At 41.5% G+C, this 18,629-nt stretch overlaps 1 protein-coding gene across 2 annotated transcripts in view; it reads right to left on the bottom strand.

The window, feature by feature from the left end:
- The window catches only part of LNX1 (ligand of numb-protein X 1), a gene marked incomplete at both ends in the record, with an annotated part of 65,734 nt that overhangs the window by 13,401 nt on the left and 33,704 nt on the right, over window positions 1-18,629 (bottom strand). For both annotated transcript variants that reach the window (XM_082281907.1, XM_082281908.1), the window contains 3 exons: window positions 2,684-2,821; window positions 7,800-8,171; window positions 9,743-9,945. In XM_082281907.1, the coding sequence (XP_082138033.1) occupies window positions 2,684-2,821; window positions 7,800-8,171; window positions 9,743-9,945 (713 nt within the window). The remainder of the gene's footprint in view (window positions 1-2,683; window positions 2,822-7,799; window positions 8,172-9,742; window positions 9,946-18,629) is intronic.

Genomic DNA, 18,629 nt, shown 5'->3' with positions numbered 1-18,629 from the left:
GGCCACATGGCTGGTTGCCACTGGCCTGAGAGGCGCCTCCTCACGCCATACAGATGGAGGTTGGCCGTCATGAGGCCAACAGCTTGGCCCAAAGTGGTTCCTGAGCCACTGCACAAGCTAGACGGCTGCTAGAAGCTAGAGTTTATTCTTGGTGCCGAATACAGCCAAGGGTGGAGAACTGATTTCAGCCCATGTATACAGTGAGAGCAGTTTCCCTCAAAGAGAGCATTCCTGACCTTCTAATATCACCTCCTACAGTAAGCTCAGGGGACAAAAAACACCTTAAAATTAACTGGAATTCAGGGCAGCTAGCAATCCTCTAATCACACATAATAAAGCAATCCCACCAACAGCAGTAGCAGACTCATCAAACCACAGTCACGTAGGTGACTCCCCTGACAGTGAGGTCCAGCCAACAAGCATTACCTTGGTTTTGGGCAGGAGCATGTGCTGCATTAGGACACTGTACAAACCCTAGGCTTGCAAGCATCACTCCTGCACTAATATCTATTTAAAATAAATAACATTTTTTAAGTCTTCCAAAGCCAGTTTAAAGATCTTGAATTGCAAATTATGTTCAGTTAAACCTTCAGCAAAATAGCATGAAATATTTGAACTGACACAGCCATGCCCTATAAAAGGGCAACTAACACTCCAGTAATGTCCAAAAGTCCACAGTGCATGAAGCTCATTGTGTCTACCGGCTGTACTGATCTGCTGATCTCTTGCCAGAGCATTCTCTCTGATAGAAGCCCTCCACTATGTACACACAAAGCTAAAGGGAGGAAATTTTCTTTTTTTGGCTGCGATCTTCCCTGGAAAGTGCCCAAATGGTGGCACTGGACAGAAGCCCACAGCAGCACACCCACTCATGTGCTTATGTAGTAGTCATCTCTTGTGGCAAACTGGAAATCCCCCTAAAAGCCATGGCCTATCCAACAAGAGATGATTCATTAGTCTTTACAGCACTTACTCATTAGTCTTTAAAGGACTGTTACAAAGCCAACATTGTGCCTTCAATCTCACAGCTACGCAAAATATTGTTGGTCTTACCAAGAACTGCCATCCAACACCTCTTGGTACACAAAGAGAAAATGAGGATCTCAGGCCAGAGAGAGACAAATATTTCGTGTTCCCATGTGTTAGCAGTTAATTACGCAGACCAACACGGTAGAGTTAGCAAGTGCTGGGATCTTCCCTAGGAAGCATACAGTAGCAGCACAAGCTAATTGCTGTCCTCCACCTATCTTCCTAAGGAAATCATTGCTTCATTAAAAAGTAATGCCTTTTCAGATGCATGATTAGTTGGGCACTACTTGCTACTTGGTAGTAGCTACTGAACATTGACTCTGCTTTAACTCCTGCTGATCTGATCCCACCTAACAGGAGCTGTGATTGTGACTTTGTGGAAAAGGAAAACTAAAAATAGGTAAATATATACTAGTATTTTTTAACACATAAAAACACTGAATAATGTAGTTTTAAAAGACCGGCAAAAATGGGTATATTTTAAAATTTGTGAAATCCAGAGCTAGAGTTACCTCCTGGCTGACAGCTGTGCATCCAATATTTGGTCCAGAGGTCCTTTTAAGGACACAACTGGCTACCCATCAAGCAGAATGAACTTAAGCCCTGCCCTGTACGCCTCCCTGATGCACCCCTGGCACTGGTGGCCAGGGTCAAACTTGCATGGATTTGCCTAAGTGGTGACATTAAGGGTGATTAATGTAAATTAGCCAGGCATGTGACTTCAAATTTAGTGAAGTAAAAAAATTCAGTTCCTTCAAGGACATGCCTTGCTCTGTCTAAAATGCAAAGAATAACACAGAGTAAACTTAGAAAACATATTTTCAAAACTCTAGCTGCATTGGTTCCTACTAATACCTCATATGTTTGAGTATTAGCATCTCTCTGCCTTATGCAGAGAGAATATTGCAAGTCTAAATGCACTAAACACACGCTGTGACCAGGTACCCAGGGGCAGCTGGGGCACAGTTTGGTAACCACAGCCCTATCTGGGCAAGATGGCTGCTCTGTGCTGTGTCCCAGGGTTGGGTCCAGCCATGCTGCACACTGCCAGCCCTTGTAGACCCCACACCATGCAAGCTCCAGGTGCTGCTAGAGCACAACAAACACACTTTCAGTCCAAAGCTCCACAGAAAGTCCTCATGCTCACAGCAGCCAGGGCGACCAGAGTTGCTGTGTGCCACCAAACTGACAGCTGGGTCAGGGCATGGGCATTTTAATAAATGACCAACAGCCTAATAATTACTGTAATTTTCAAGTAGCTTATGGGAAACTTTCAGGCCAGTGTTTTGTCTGAAGACTATGCTACATATGGAGAAAGTTAAGAAAAAACCTTTTCTTTCTGTTGGAGCACATTGTCCTGTGCTGGCTCGCACTGCTGGTCAGATCTGTGGCCGTGGCCAGGATACTGTGTGCACATAAGCACCTGCCCCACCACTGCCCACTGCCTTCTCTTTCCCTCCCCACCCCAGATGGAGTCTGGGCAGAACCAGGGGATAACTAATGAGCAGCACAGCTTTTGTGTTTCCATTGCCAAGCAAGACACGCTACTTCTGTTGACGGAAACCAGAGGTAACACCCTGAGACATGAAAACACTAGCAGCTCTCCCATTCCCCTGTCCCATGGATTGCAGAGAAACCACACAAGTGCCCTCACCTTGCTGGGGTTGTTTCTCTCGGTGGAACAAGGCTGGGAGCTGCCAGCACTGTAACTCCAGCCCGTCTCCTGCAAGAGGTCGGGGGTCTGCTGCCTGGTCTGCCGCGACACGACGAAGTGAACCTGCTTCTCGCTGGCCTGTGGGAGGAGGTACAGTGTGAATCCCACTGCCCCAGTGCAACAAACCCCTGCACCTCAGCCCCAGAGAGTCTGTGAAATGCGGGTACCGCTTAAACATTGGTCGGCTTTCCCATTAATGAGGTTGCTACAACATAAAACAGTAGCACCAGTTCAGGTCAATAAAGTTTATAAAAGTTTACTGCCAGCTACTTAATACTTCTTTCGAAAATTTGGTGTTAACTCTAAAAAATCCTTTCTACCTGCCCCAAATTTGACTGGAAGCAGTGATCCACCACAGTGAGTGGCGATCAGCTCTCACCTACACCTGTGTATACCACTGCAAAGCAGCAATTTGCCTGCCATGGCAGAGAGACAGACAGACTACCAGAGCTGGTGGTGCCCAATGGATGGGAAAGCTGAAAAAGATACAATTAACCCTGAAACCATGTGCTTATGCCTTGCCTGGTGAAAGTAGGTTATAAACAATGTAATTAAGTCCACTTGCATGCAATGAGCATGACAAATGTAAGGAAGCTTAAAGAAAGGGAGAAAAGGGATTTTATTTCATGAAATAGAATCCTACTGCAGCAGAGCACAGATAAAGAGGGTGGGCATAAGCAAGGACACAGAGCAATAGAGTTTAGGATGGGAAAGTAACTCAAACTCTCACTCTAGGAAGAGTAGCTTCAAAAGCAATTAATCCAAACTCAAAGCACTTCTAGGCCTTTTTGCACAATGCAGTCAAAATACTTGTGTGCCTGAGAGATGCTGCAATGCTTCTACTGAGGTAACATTGGCTCACTATTTTTAAGGTGCTCTGTGTGTGCCTGATATTGGTGGTAATTCTGTGTACAGGTGATTTTTTTTCTGTCTTATTGAATCTGTATTGTCTCCCTAGAGGCAAATGGCTTCATTTGCCCCTCAGTGAGGCTCATATGAATCTGTTTAAGACAACAGTGATACAAAGATAAAGCTGAGAGGGAGTGGGGTTTACCTGGATAAATCATAGATGTCTGCCATAAACCAATATACTGAACTGAAAAGAAGAATAGTGTAGAAATAACCTCAATGCTATAGAAGCATGCTCAGAAGACATAAAAATTAATCCTCTGATCTCCTTCTCTCTAGCCTAAAGACCTTGGTGTTGTGCCAGGCAGGAGTGGCTCTTAAGAACCAGTCTGCAGAGGGTCTCCTGCCTGCTTGCTCTCAGTTTATACCTGAGGAACTGCTCAGGATCTTGCGTGCAACCCCCCACAAACACATCTGGAGGCCTGGTGCTCCTGGGGCTGCAGCTGCAATGCTTGCTGGTACCGCAGCCCCGGGGGCAGCAGACCTCCTGGCTCGCTTGCTGGCACGGTGATGTGCCCTGCTCACTGGGGAGAAGCTCCAAGGAAAGCTGGCAGTGAGCAAGCAGCTGAAAACCAAACCCAGATCCAGTTGTGCTATTGAAATCAAATCTGCCACAGACAATTAACAGGAGCCAGAGGAAGCTTCTGGGATTTTTGTTTTTATAGCTTGGTTTGTCCTTTCTGGAGCTGAATTCAACAGCAGTAGCTGAGAGTTAAAAAAAGCTTTGGAAAAATATCATTTTAGTTAAGAAAAAGCAACCTACGTCTCTTAAACCTCCAACTTCAAGCCTGAAATACACATGTTCCAGCTGTGCTATTTTCAATGAAGTAAAAAATGTGCACTTCTTTGTTACTTTCCCAATATCTTGGGGGATGCTATTTTTTAAATTAGAAACTCAAATCTTCACAGCTTCATAATATATTGTTTGATGCATACACACATATTTCAAGGTATCTTTCTCGGCATTTTTAACAGATCTGGTTTTATGGAGTACTTATTCATGGACTCAACTGGTACCCAAAAGCAGAATTCCGTATGTTTGGAGAAAGGAAACCACCCTGGTCCCTAGTTTGTAACAGGGCTGAGGTGGAACTGAAAAATACAAGATTAAACCTCCCAAGGACAGGAAAATACAGTTTTCCCTAAAATGAACAATTTCAACTTAACACAACTTCATTTTGAAACTCATCTGCTGCCACATGGTAAGCCTCAAAGCTGGTTATTTAGAGAAAGGTTATAAACATGATTAATTCTCATAGAACAACTAGCAAAAGTTCAACAAGAGTCTCTGTTGCAATGGCACATTTGTCTACAGTCCAGTCAAGCTGAGCAGTTTCTCAGAAGTCTGAGTGGTTTAGAAAGTTATCCAAACAACAAGAACAGCTTTTGTATTTACATATATATAAAAACCCATTAATGCTTCTACTGATCAGATTATTCATTGCTGATTCATTCTGATCTCTCCCTCCCTCTTACCACTGGCTTTTCCCACAGTTCCTTCTCTATATTTTATGCTGAAGTGAAAATTAAAGAAAGGAGGTTAGCTTTGGTACTGAGTCCAAGTAATAGCTGAAACAATTTACTAGAATTAAAATCTGTTACAGCCAAGGCAAATCAAGCAGGAAGGCAAAGACACAGTGGCAACTTCTGAGCATCTAGTAGGTAATTGCACCTTAGAAAGAGGCAGCAGTGCTGGTCTTGGCAGAAGCTGCCCCATTCCTCGCAGGGATGATGGAGCACAGATACGCTCCACATCACAGCCTGCTCATCAGAGGCAGTTGTTGGGAGGAAGAGCAGCTCACCTGTCCCTAGCAGCTGCTCTGAACTATGGTGGGGGAAGCAGGTGAAGAGGAGGGTGAACATCTGGGGTCAGTAAAGTCTGACTCAGCCCATGTAGCTTGGCTTGATGTGCTCACAGGAGCACCCCTGATCTCTTACCTTGCTCCTTTTCTTGTCGTTCTCATGGAAAACAGATGTGAAATGTCTCATTATTTAGATTAAAAGTGCCCCTTCTGACACAAGGCCATGGCTAAAGATGACGTGACAAACAGGAGGCAGCAAACTCCGAAGTGTTATGATGTGTGCACGTTCCTAATTAGCACTTACATGTTTTTTTCATTTCAGTTCTTGTGACAGAGCTTAGAGCTTATAAACAGCCAGACATCTAATCTGCTGATTAGCAACTGCTTCACATATGCTGGTGTATAATTTCTATAGGCTTCAAGAATCAGATTTGTCTCAATTATTCATTATTTAAAAGTCAAAAATAATCAGATTCCACAGAAATCAGACAGTCTTCCAGCTGTGCTTGGCTTAACAAGCCACCACACCTTTTCGTGAATGTTAGGTCTGTTTTAAAAGAAACTGATGGTGTATTTGTAGCTTTCACCACCATAAATTAGAAGACCTCAATGCACTGCAAGTGACATGCTGAGCTCTCAACAGGCAGGATGCTGTTGAGAAATCAGAGGACACAGTGAAATATCCTTTCGTGTAAGAGGCAAATGCAAAACACTTGTGGCTTCAGTATAAAGGTTTTTCTCTGGCATAACATGGAAACAGGAAAGGCAAATGATAATTGATGAAAAAACACAACAAAAAAGACACAGGTTCCAGGAATTTTGCATTAGACAAATGTGATTCATAGAGCTCACATCAATGCAGTGTAATCCTGGCTGTTTGGAAACCTGAATCTCCCCTTTGATGGGCTTGTTTAAATTCCTGGAGACTGGTGTGCATTTCAAGCATTATTATAAATAACATCCACTCTTTGGAGACCAATAAGGGCTTTAGCTGCATTTTTAAACACTTGTATGTGGATAGTCTTGTTAGTAATTTTTTCCATTTCATCTCACATGTTTTTTGCTTATGAAGCACTGATGCCTTGTTTTGTAGCCATAAAGAACTGCTCCAAGAATACTAGTTTTTTAGAAAGTTTTTCATTCCAGACTTGTTGCCCTCAGAGAATTTAAACCTTCCCCCTTCTGCCTTCTGTTCCCAGTTAGTGAGCTACATAAGGTAATCCAGAAAGATGCTGGACCAGAATTTCAACAACTGGCATTATGTAAGGGGATGAAATTTTCTTCACCTATGCTATCAACTTCACAATAAAAGCTGGATACAACCAGCTGTGAATCTATGCTAACACAGGAATCTTTTCCACAAAATGGGTGGATTTGACTGTTTGTTTCAGTCTGACTTATATTACCCTGATTATACCTGTCAGAAGGGAGAAGCAGCTGGCCTGATTTGACGTCCTGTTATTTCATATTATGAAATTCTTCAATATGTGAACACTCTACATGCCTCCAAATGAAATTCAAAATTGCACAAGTATAATAATGGCTATAAATATGAGATAAAAGCAACAAAAGATTCTTGGCTTTGCTTTTTATGTTGAAATTTTCTAAAAACATAGTCTGTAAACAAAAACCCCAAAATGGTTCTGGAGGGAAAATTAGGCAAAAGCTGACCAATTTTGTAGCTGAGAAAGGCACGAGGGTTTTTTTTGTCTGACAGTTCTATGCTAGCACTCATTTAGTACTCCACGAGTCTAAACAGTGATTAATAAAAAACTACAGCTACAGATCAATTTTTCCGAAACATCTGGATTTCCATATACTGGATTTAGGTAAGAAGTATCTAAGGTGTGGACTACCTTCAGCAGTAAAGCACATCTGTGGGAAATCACTGAGTGTCAGAGGGTGATGTTCATCCTGAAACATGCCATCCACTGCCGTAGGCTACTCTGGTTTGCGCCAGGGCTGAACCAGAGAGCACTGTGACTCCTGAGCTGGAGGAGTCAGGATTCTGCTGGAACCAGTGCTCCCAGGGTGCAGGCTGGCATGCCTTTTGGCAGCTGGCATCACTCTTTGGCGATGCTCAAAGTATACAGATGTTTACACTGCTCTGTATGTTCCAAAACCTGATGGTAGCAGGCACCTCTGTGAGAGTCCATGCCCATGTTCACACTTGTCCCCACAAAAACCAAGGAGCTTTCAGAGGAGTAAATTCCCATCCAACCTTGACTCCTTCCCTCTACCAAATACACAAACTCAGTGTTTGACCTCTGCTTTGCAATGGACGATGAAAAAACACTGCTTGGCCTTTGCACAGTCCAAACCCCATCAAAGCGGGGATGACAAACCTGTATCAGCTGGGCTGCGCTCTCTGGACTGCCGTAGCGGTGGTCATGCCCATTGATGGCCAGCACCCGGTCATTCTCCTGCAGCTGTCCATCACGGGCAGCCATGCCACCTTCCAGCAAGTTGAAAATAAATACGCCTGGCTCGTCGGCCTTGCGGACCAGCTTTATTCCCAGCTGCTCATCTGGACTGCTCTTGTTTAGCACAACATGGAAGCTGTCATCCCTGTTGCAGTGAGCATGAAGGGAAAGTCCACTGTTTCGGCACCGGTATCTCTGCTCTCGGAGCACTGTCAGTCGAAGTACGTGGCAGGGTTGCTTCAGGATTGACAGGGCATAGTTGTGAGGCACATTTTTGATGTCCATGCCATTTACCTGGAAAAGAGAAGTGTAAATCAGCAGCAGAAAGACAGTCTATTCAGAGTTGGCACTGGGGAGGGCAGATCTATTTACACAGATGTCTTCATATGAAGTGACATGTGCTATTTCAAACTGTGTCACACAGAAGGCCAAGTTTCTGATGCAGAACAATCTTCCCCTCCAGGAAAGGATGCGCTGCACATACAGCTTCTGCCCTTTTTCTTCCCCTTTCTCCCTGATAGTCTCCAGACATACAAGCTAGTTTTCATCTTTCTTACTGCTCTTTCCCAAGCTTCAATATCCTTCCATATATCTTAGTTTTATTCCACTGGCTTCTGATTTCAAATTGCCTTGCCAGCCTTTCCTTTCACTCCCACTGTTTTCCTGCTGTTTCTCTTCTTCTTTATCTCCCAGCTGTTCAAGGTACAGTAAAAAATGTTCTTCACTAATGAATCTCTAATTAAAAAGAAAGAAAGAGCCTCAAGTAGAAGTTTAAATGCCCTGGATATTTACTAACAATTATGCTGATTTACCACACCAGAGAATCAGACTTTTCTTTTTTTCTCACTGTTTTCCAGGTAAGATTTAATTCAGATGACAGTAAAACTGCATAACTACCACTTCTTAAATTTGGCTGTGGAAAAGAAAGAGAAAAAAAGAGCTTCCAGTCAATCCCATCATGTTCATACATGTAAGAGTGACTAGGCATTGCACTTTATATTGCTAAATGAAAACCAGTTGCAAGATTTTATTTCATCACTGGCTAGAAAACCTGAATCAGACAAGTTATTTCCATGTAGCTTTACACTGCACAGGTTGAACCATTTAAATACTAAGAAACATCTCCAAAATGTAACAGAAATACTCCCCAGCATGAACAAAAGCATTTGGCTGGTGTTTGCTTTTGCAGATTGCCTATGTGGGCATGACGGGACTGTTCTGCTGCAGTCTGGTGGGGATGACTTCACTCAGAGAGACACAGGTCAACTAGCTTTAAGTTGCTGCCTTGAGTACCACAAAAAGCATGAGCTGCACCAGGATGGGGCTGAAATTCATGGGAATCTTTGGTAAATCCTGGGCAGTCAGCCACAGTTGGGAAGAGCTAGGCTGGGCCCATCCATGCTACAGTCACAGCTTCATTGTGCAGTTTGGATGTGCCTGTAGGAAGAGCTTTGTCTTAGTGGTGCCATTAAGTCTGCTGCTCTTTGTGGCACCAGGACAAAAAGCCTCCCTGAAACACACAGCTGGCTGGTGGACACTTATCCAGCTGCCTCTGGGAACCACCATCCAGAGGCATTTGTATTCACTGCTAGAGTGAAGTACGCCCACATTGGGATCCTGGGAAATACCTTTGGCCAAGTCTGTCTGACATAAAGCAGATGGCATGGCACAACCTTGGCATGCCTCAAGTGTCCCTAGCTACCACTGGGGTCAGCAAAAGCTAGGAAATCATAGTGGCTTACAGGGGGTGCTCTGAACTTCGGAACATCTTTCTGTATGCAACATTGCAAATCTCATCATGATCGACTTACACCATCTTATTCTCTGTCAGGATATTTTTATCTCATACCTCCACAGTACTGTACCTTTAGTATCATGTCTCCAGGCAGCAATCTTCCATCTCTGGCAATTACCCCATCTCGATAAATATGCTGTATAATAATGTGAACCAAAGGGGTCTCACTGCCTCCCACAATCCTAATGGCCAGATTTTCATGGGGATCGGTACGGCTGATCTTAATGCAGGTAACTTCCCCATCTGGAATCAGGTGATACAACCTGGGAAAACCTGGAAATGCATATTGTAAGGTATTTATTTGACAACACAGCTTTGCTTTGTTGAAACATGCACTGCACAACCTCAAGTACTTGCCAGTTAGTCAAGCTAGGTTTTATGCGTGAATGTGATTAAGACTAAGTGAGGAGGAAAGGATAGGTAAGCATGCTGAATGGACTTGAAGGGATCTTTTTACAGTTAATATATTCAAACTTCCTTTTCCCCCCCACAAAATACAGCCTTAAACCTTTGATGTAATCCAGACAGATTAAATGTACTTCAAAACAGTTATATACATCAATATTTTAAAGGAATAAAATACATTTTTAGTCACCAGAGACACCTCAGAACCAGGCCACAGTTTCTTGCTGGCCCTAGAACAGATGGGCATAGGCACCTGTAGAAACATCCATCCCTGCTGTGGTGGGTTGTAAACTCTGTCTCACTGGTAGCATCCCAGGCTTCCCTGTTTTCTCCATTTTTGGTGTCATAGCGGAGGACTGGGCACTTGTCTTGTGACATTCAAGGAAGCCTTTTATTTATCTTTAGTTATCAGAAAGACAAGATTTTTTGGACAACTCAAAGCACACAGTAGTTCCCTACCAGACCCCTCTCCTTTCATCACTGCTTGAACTCTAGGAAATAAGAATGAGTGGCTCTTACTGTCATGTGTCTGTATTAAAACCACAGTATGCTCAAAGTACCTGGAGGGAAAGATCTCTGCTGGCCCTGGTAATCTGGTTGTGGGGAGGAGGGGATAATGGTGGACAGGGGTCCTTTTTGTATTTATAATGCACTGGATAAGAGTATCCTCTTCCAAACCCTACTTTTCAACTGGCATGTCTGATTTCACAACATGTCACTAATACTTTGTTTCTTTCTAGGTCAATTCAAAATTTTAATTCATACTGAGCAGTGAGCAAAGTTGAAGTAAAAGCAGAAGTGAATTTTCTAGCACAGGCATATCAGACTTCAATTATTTTGAATCCCCCACAGCTGAGAGAAAGGGTTTGAACTTTTTGCATGTGAGTCCAATCCAGTGCTTATATGACAAACCTGTAAGTAAAAAAATTAACTGCTAATATTGTTTCAATAACCTTATTTAGAAATGAAAGTACAGTGAGTGTTATTGAATAGTGGTTAAGTGTAAAATGAAACTTAACAGACCAGTATCTGAGATAGAATAAATATTTGCTACTACAGAATTAGCAGGCAACAAACCAGCAAGGCACCAAAACCTTTTGGGAGAGAGCAAGGGGAAAGAAAGAACAGGAAAAGAAATATTGAGAAACACTAGGTTGCATCCCTTACCACTTCTTTGATCATATGCTCATCAGGGTGGGAAGCTGTCCTCCTCCACATCTGTAAAAAGCACCTACCAGTAGCACAGACTTCGACTTTGTGGTTTTACACAGACTTGACAGACAATAAAATTCTGTCTAGGTATACAGCCTGTACCAACCCAATACTCAACTATTCATTTACCAACCAAATACTCAACCATTCATTCTTGTAATAGTAGTTTCTGTGCTAATACATGTTTATTTCAGTTTTGCAGGCAACTTTAATGTCTCAGGAACGGAAGGTGCTTCATTTCCCCCATGCTCATCTACTTTCTAAACGCTACTTGCTCAGCTTGTAATTTGTTCAATTCTCTCTGTCCTGAAGGGTGGATTCACTTGATCTAAATCCTGCCTCTAAGTCAAATACACAGTTTGGTGATCTACTTGCTCTAACTTCCTTTGCAGTGTACAGGCATCCAAAGGGAGTGATTTCTGTGCTAAACCATCCCTGGAGGTAGCACTGCTGTGTAAGAAAAGAGGCATTTAATTCTGGGATCTCAGTGGGGTGCTTGAAGTCAGACAATAAAAATACTCCTCAAAAATCACCAACAGCCTGATCCCTGCATCAGAATAAGCATGTACATTTCACACTCTTAGTGTGGCTGTAAGAGTAGCTATGTGTAAAAACACAAATGAAAATCAGGATACCTAGATCTTCCCTGCATGCAAATAAATTAATATACGTGTATATATTGAAGACTATCAAAACAGTGCTATAATATACCTACTTCTATTATGATGACTCACTTCACATCCCAACAAACTATGCCTTTTGACCCTGATGTTCATTTTACCATAGCTCATTCTGAAAACTCTTCTTAAGGAATTATCCCATTGCATTTCTTGTCCATGGAGAATTGTGGACTGAACGAACTATTGACACACTCATGCTAATTCACTCTGTAATTATCCCAGAGCAAAATCAGGGCAATGTGGCAGTGAACAAGTCTCTACACTTGTACAAGACCTATATCTTTACATATAAACATGTAAACATAAATAGGTTTCTTTGCATTTTGAACAAAGCCTTACCTGATTTGTTAAGTCTTGCAGTGGCACTTGGCTGACTTTCAATATGACTTTATGCAGATTCTTTTAGAGGAATTGATAATGTCTAATTTTCTTCTGAAATGTGTTTTCCAAAACATTTTTCTTGCCAGTCTGCAAGTCTCTAATGCTACTCTTCCATAGTTAGCAGGCTGTAATGCCTCACTTTCTGTCTTCATTTGATTTGTGTTCTTTATCAAATATAATTAATAAACAGAAATATTTTCTCCTCAGATGGGCTAAGCAACCAAAATAACTCCTCTGTGATCCAATAATTTCTGCTCTCTTCATTGAAGACTTGCCTCTTCTTTTCATCCCAGACATCTACATGGACATTTGTACTATCAAAAAACTAGACTGTTGTAAGTAAAAGGCCAATGCCTATTTTGATAAACTAACAGTAAGTGTGGCAATTGAAATATATAACATACGCAAATATACTTCTTTTAAATAAGAAAATTAATAGTTGCTTTTTCACCAGTCTGCCTACATTGTGTGCAGTTTGATCAAAACTTACCATGCCTATTTCAAGATGATGCCATGTCTAGAAAGCAATGTCTTCAAATTGAATTTTTTAATGTACATACCATACCCAGAAAAGGTGGACCCTGCTTAATCACCTGGTTGCATACAATGACTGGGGCCTCAGCAGCCCAATTTAAGGGACTCCTACTGACCTGAGGGCTTGTACCTTTGAGATATATATACATCCTGTTGTGAGGCTGGAGTATCATTTTTCACAGACTCCATTTTCCAGCCCTTACACTCTTACTAAAATTCTCCATTTTTTTTAGTCAGGTTTTCCAGAGCAGGAAAACCCAGGAGTATTGCATACCTTTCTTTACCATTTTATATTTCCAGTCCTTAAATATTGAAGAGCTGCTGAATTTAGAAAGAAGGAAACTTTCTGTCTTGTTGGTGATTCTTCCAGGTCTTCCCACACAGTGTTGGGTTTTTGTCACAGGTGGTTGTATGGAGCATTCTGAATCTGTCAATATAATAAAATGTCACCTGCATTCAGAAAGATTGTGTGGGCTTTTTTCTCAAGCAGTATTCTCTTAATATTAGTGTGCAATTGTATTGGTATTTTCACACATCCTGTTATGGTAACAACATAGGAGAGACCAGCTTTGCCCAGTGAACTCCACTTATCTGGCACCACGTGGGACATTGAGTGTTTGTTAGTATAGTGGCCATGACAGAGTATTACAAAATTTTAAGTATGCTTACTATTTTTTCCCCACAGTTTATAATATTTAATGGTAATGTTCCTTCAGTGCTCAGGTTTCTGCTGACTTCTGTGTGTGTCATGCTCCTTCAACAGTGCTGCCATGAGGGTAACTTCTGCTATCATTCCCAGGATTCAGTGTGACAACGTGCAATATTTGCTGCGATTCTTGAGTTCAGATTAATCAAAGGCCACTGTAAACAAAACTTGTATCTGTGGTTGCAAGTCCTCATTTAGATCAGGCAGCCTGACTAATGTGCCGGCTCACCCCCACAAATAGGACTATCTGCAGGAATACACACTCATGTTTCCCAGCATCTGGACACCAGAATTTAAATTAAGCTTGTGTAACCTACTCTTGGAAAATTCATGCGTCTGGGAATGTCACATGCCCTTGTGCTGGTGGGGAACTTTATTCTGCAACTTTTCCTTCCCAACAGATTTTCATTTATCATTTCATTCTCCTAGAGGTTTGCCATCATTTTGATTTAATGCCTTCCATTAATTCTCCTGTAATGCTGCTCCAGTGAAGGGGCAGGTAGAAGGTGAGGCCAGTTCTAATATCTCTTCTTGCTTCTGGACATTCCTCTCACCAAAGGAGACCCAAAAGAACTAAAATGAAACTGTTGCTGAATTCACTGTGTCTCTAAAGAGTTGTGGCTCTTATTTACAGCAGGCAAATTTATCAATCTGCAGCAGAAGAAATGCTGCAAAGACAATCTCCTTCTTCTGAAAATTGCCTGGCTCATTGTTCCAGAGCAGAGTACTTTGAACCAGTTCTGTAACAACTGTTTTGGGAAATCAGAATGGCAACTGAATCAAATCTGAGAAAAAGAGGAACAGTGTGGGATTTCTGTGGGGTACAGCCTTCCTGAGACAGAAGTTGGGCTGCACTGTCTTGTCCTGGGGCTGAATAAACCACTTGTTTTCTGCACATAGAGAGCCTTAATGCCATGAAATAGTTGGTACCATCTGTGTTTCACTTACCTTCTTTTTCTTCATGTACTTTTCCAAACACTGAAGTATTTATAATATCTATCTATCTATCATATGTATGTATGTGTATATATATATATATACACACACATATCTATCTCAAAAATACAACAGGGTTCACACAGAGCAGTACAAGAAAGAAGCCTGTTCTGTGGTTTTGCCAGTGCCTGCTGGGGCTGCCTTGGTCTTGACTGCTGCAAAGCAATAACAGATGGTAGAATGGCATCCACTATGAGACTGAGTTTGACTTTGAAAAATATTTGCCATCCTCAAGCAATCATAAATTAAATTTCTTTTACAATGGCTTGACTGCAAAATTAAATCAGTGAATGTTTTTGAAAGTCAGAAACACAGCTCTTTTAATGTAAAACTGTATGGAGCTTTTTTCGGTTGTACCTACAAATTCTTTCCTCCTAAAACATCAGCTAGTTTAAAACTTGTATTTGTAGATCAGTTTGAGTAAAGAGTATATATATCTATAGTCTTTCTTGGAACTGAATTAAGGTGTAAAGCCAAACTAGGAGCACAGGGATACAAATAAGCATAGCAAAGCTGGAGCAGTCTTTGCTTGGAGATATTGTATCATTTAAGTAGATTGTCAAGGTCATTTACACTAGTAGATCTAGTCAGAAGATATTACATCTTAAATTCATCAGTGCTGTAAGCATGTCCCTGTCACCTTCCCTCACATCTCAGAATGAAACTCCTTATTTTAAACTTTCTGAACTTCTACTTCAGACCTTGAAAGCTATTTGTAGCTGTAAAAGCTGCTAATGAAATTGCTCTCGGATAAATATCACAAGCATGAATGCTGACTACACTCATGTGCTGACTATACAAAAATATTTCTTTGCATGGTATTTCACAAATAACAAAGTATTAAAAATGAGAAAATCTTAACACCTCCTTCCCCCAAATATTTTCTTGTTGGTGTTTGTACTCTTCATTCACCTCTAACATTTTCTTTGGTTTGGACATTTAACAATTCTCTACTGAAAATATCACAGAAACAAAGCAAGCCTGAACCATTTAAATCCAAAATGAGCACATATAACATTATTTAAACAAATCAAACCACAGGATAAAAACATAAATCATGGAGTAATCTCCACAGTGCAGGATGGCTACCAGCTCCAGGTGTAAGATAACATTCCACTGTAGCTATTTCTCTGCTGTAATTATAACAGAAACATATTTGATTTGTACATTGCATTTTACAATGTCCTGGGTGACAACAAATTTTCCAAAACCAGTACTGGATGCAGGTTCAAGTTAAGAAGAATTTGAATATTTTTTCTCCCACATCAGAAACTATTATTTTGTCTTGCACCTTCACAGTCATATTGCAACCAAGCACTGGCTCAACAAACACAGCAGCTTCAGATTAAAGGCACCTACACACTCTGCATGAAGGTTGCTGAAGGCTAATACATAGGTACTTGTTGTGGTGTTCATTCTCAGAGCTCCTTTGACCAAAATACAGGCAAAACACAGATTAAACAGAGACATGTGAACTAAGATGGGGGAATTCTGAAAACTGGAGTCAGATTAATTATACATTGAGCTTTGCCAGAGGATCTTACAGCTCCTTTATCAAGAAGAGGTTATCAGCAAGAAGGGGTTATATCACTGTGCTCACTGTGAGGCTAGCATAGCCTCAGCTTTATTATGCTCATACACTGATTAAACCTGGTGAGGAAAGGGGTCACCAGAGAGTTGGTGAGGTCCTGTCCAATCTCCTGGAGCAAAGAGGCATGTCTGAGTTTTGTTCTCAGATGGTCCCAGACACAAAGCTGTGAAAATTTGGGTAAGGCAGCAGCAGCTTTCCCACTGGGTGTGAGGACCTCTGAAGTCAGGAACCACCTCATTCACCCCCACAGGAGCACCTCCATTCTCAGGAGAGTGGCATGGCAATGGTGAGACAGACATGTGGGGCTCCCTTTTCTTCAATAGGTAAGACCTTTAGCGAGCACAGGGCAGAGCATACAGCAGCTATCCCTAAAGACTGACCAACAGCTCTAATCAGAAGTCTAGCTGCAGACTTCTCAGAGCAGCTGAGGATTAAAAAAAATAAATAAAAGAAGAAAACATACAGAACTGGAAAACCAGCCTCCAGCTGGCAGGATAATGGTAACTACTACAGAAAGAAGTACATTCATTTCCTCCTCCAACAAGAAGAAACAGAGAAAGGCTTTGAGATGCCATTACACAAAGCACCTGTTACAAAGGACTGAATAGAAATCTTTGTTCAAGTTGTGTTTGTATTGCTGCAAGTTACTTGCTTGCATTTTTTTTAAGATCAAATTCCAGAACTGTGTAATCAAAATGCATTCTTTGCAAACGTAATTAATAAAGTAATTTAGGTACCCAGCTTCTGTGATCTCATACTTAAGAGTAACTGCTTATTAAGTAATTATACGCCTACCTGGTCTTTCCAGTGCAGCAGAATATGCTTGGAATTTTACAGGAATGCTTGTAGCAGAGGAATGAAACCACAAGCAGAGCCAAGGAGAGAATGACAATCTTGACACTGTCACTGGGGCCGTGGGGTGATTGCCATTACACACCCCTTATAGAAACAACAATGCTTTTCTTTTGCTGGAAATGTAAAGGCCAGTGCCATCTTCACATCCTTCTGCTAACATCTGGACTGCACTGGGCTACTGGATAGGTGCTGTTGACATCCAGATCATCTGCACACTCTGGACATGAAGACAAGATTTCAGTGGAACTCCAACTAATGTCAGCTATATGTCTAGGTAGAAAGCAGTCTGTGTCTCATCCTGAAGAGATGCCTTTTGAAAAATATGAACTTGAGGACAGTTTCACTCATTCTGAAAAAAGGCAAGCTTTTGCTTACAGTGGATTGAAAAGTTGCGGTATGAGAAATATATCTGCCTGCTCAAACAGAGATATATACAACTTACTTGCAACATTTTACTTGGGGAAAAATAACAAAATTCTATTTAATAAAAATTATTACAAATTATTAAAAATAAAGTAAAATTATTAATGATGTTTCCAGGTCAAGGAGTATATTCACATTCCTTTTATGGAAAAGGTTCACAATTTTGAATTACCAGGTTTTATTTTGGCTGTATCAGCAAATATGTGAAGTAGGAGAGCTAGTACCAAGAACACAGCAACATAGTGAAACTCTCCTGAAGGAATAAGCAAATAAAGCAGAATAATATTGAACATGGTTCTCTGATTCACCACTATTCACAATGGCATCACAATGATGCTTGAAAGTAGTGTTTGGTAGCCTTTTGTCCTTATTTTGTGTGGGCTTCAGTGAGAACTTGAATACAGAGCAAAGGAAGTCGGATATTTTGTATTCCTAAAGCCTACATCCTGGACATTTGATCTGGGAAGAGACATGAGGTGCTTAGGAATCAAGCAAAGGAATAATAAACTCAGTGGAGACCTTAAGACATTGATTCCCACTCCATCATCACTTCCTCTTGAATGCATGAATGCCAGTGTTAGTTTCATAATTATGGTCCAAACTGATTAGTAACATTTGCTTATTGCTTTGAGAATGCCACATGTTAAGTGTTACTACCTGCTAGACCCTTCATCCCTGACATTCATCAGAAAAACTTGACTCTCCCTGCTGTTTAAGAGTGGAGCATTCTTACTTCATCACCTGCCTGGCTGAGGTAATAAAGGATCCCACAGAAATGCTGGAATAATTACAGTACTTTACACTTTCATACCATCCTCCCACTGGGAATTTCCAGTGCTTCATAAGCATTAGCCAAAACTCATTAAGTTCCTCCAAAGTATGATTACTGTGATCCATTTGCTTTAGGGGGACAGGCACATGCCGATGAAGAGACTTGAACAAAATTACAGAGCAAATCAATGACAGCTCCAGTAATAGATCCCAGACACCCAGATCCCACATCCTGTGGGCTAGATACTGGGCTGGCTGTAGCATCCAGGCTGTTACCAGAACAGCCCTACGTGAGGTCCCACTCACCTCAGCAATATTCTTGCCTGCCAGTCAGTAATATCTTTTGAAAGAAGAAAATAAGGAAAGATTGCATTTTCTGGTTTGTTTGTTTTAATCACGGACA

This window comes from Coloeus monedula, assembly GCF_965178545.1.
Source record: "Coloeus monedula genome assembly, chromosome: 5".
Classification (NCBI taxonomy): domain Eukaryota; kingdom Metazoa; phylum Chordata; class Aves; order Passeriformes; family Corvidae; genus Coloeus; species Coloeus monedula.
This window is presented reverse-complemented; position numbering and strand designations above follow the sequence as displayed.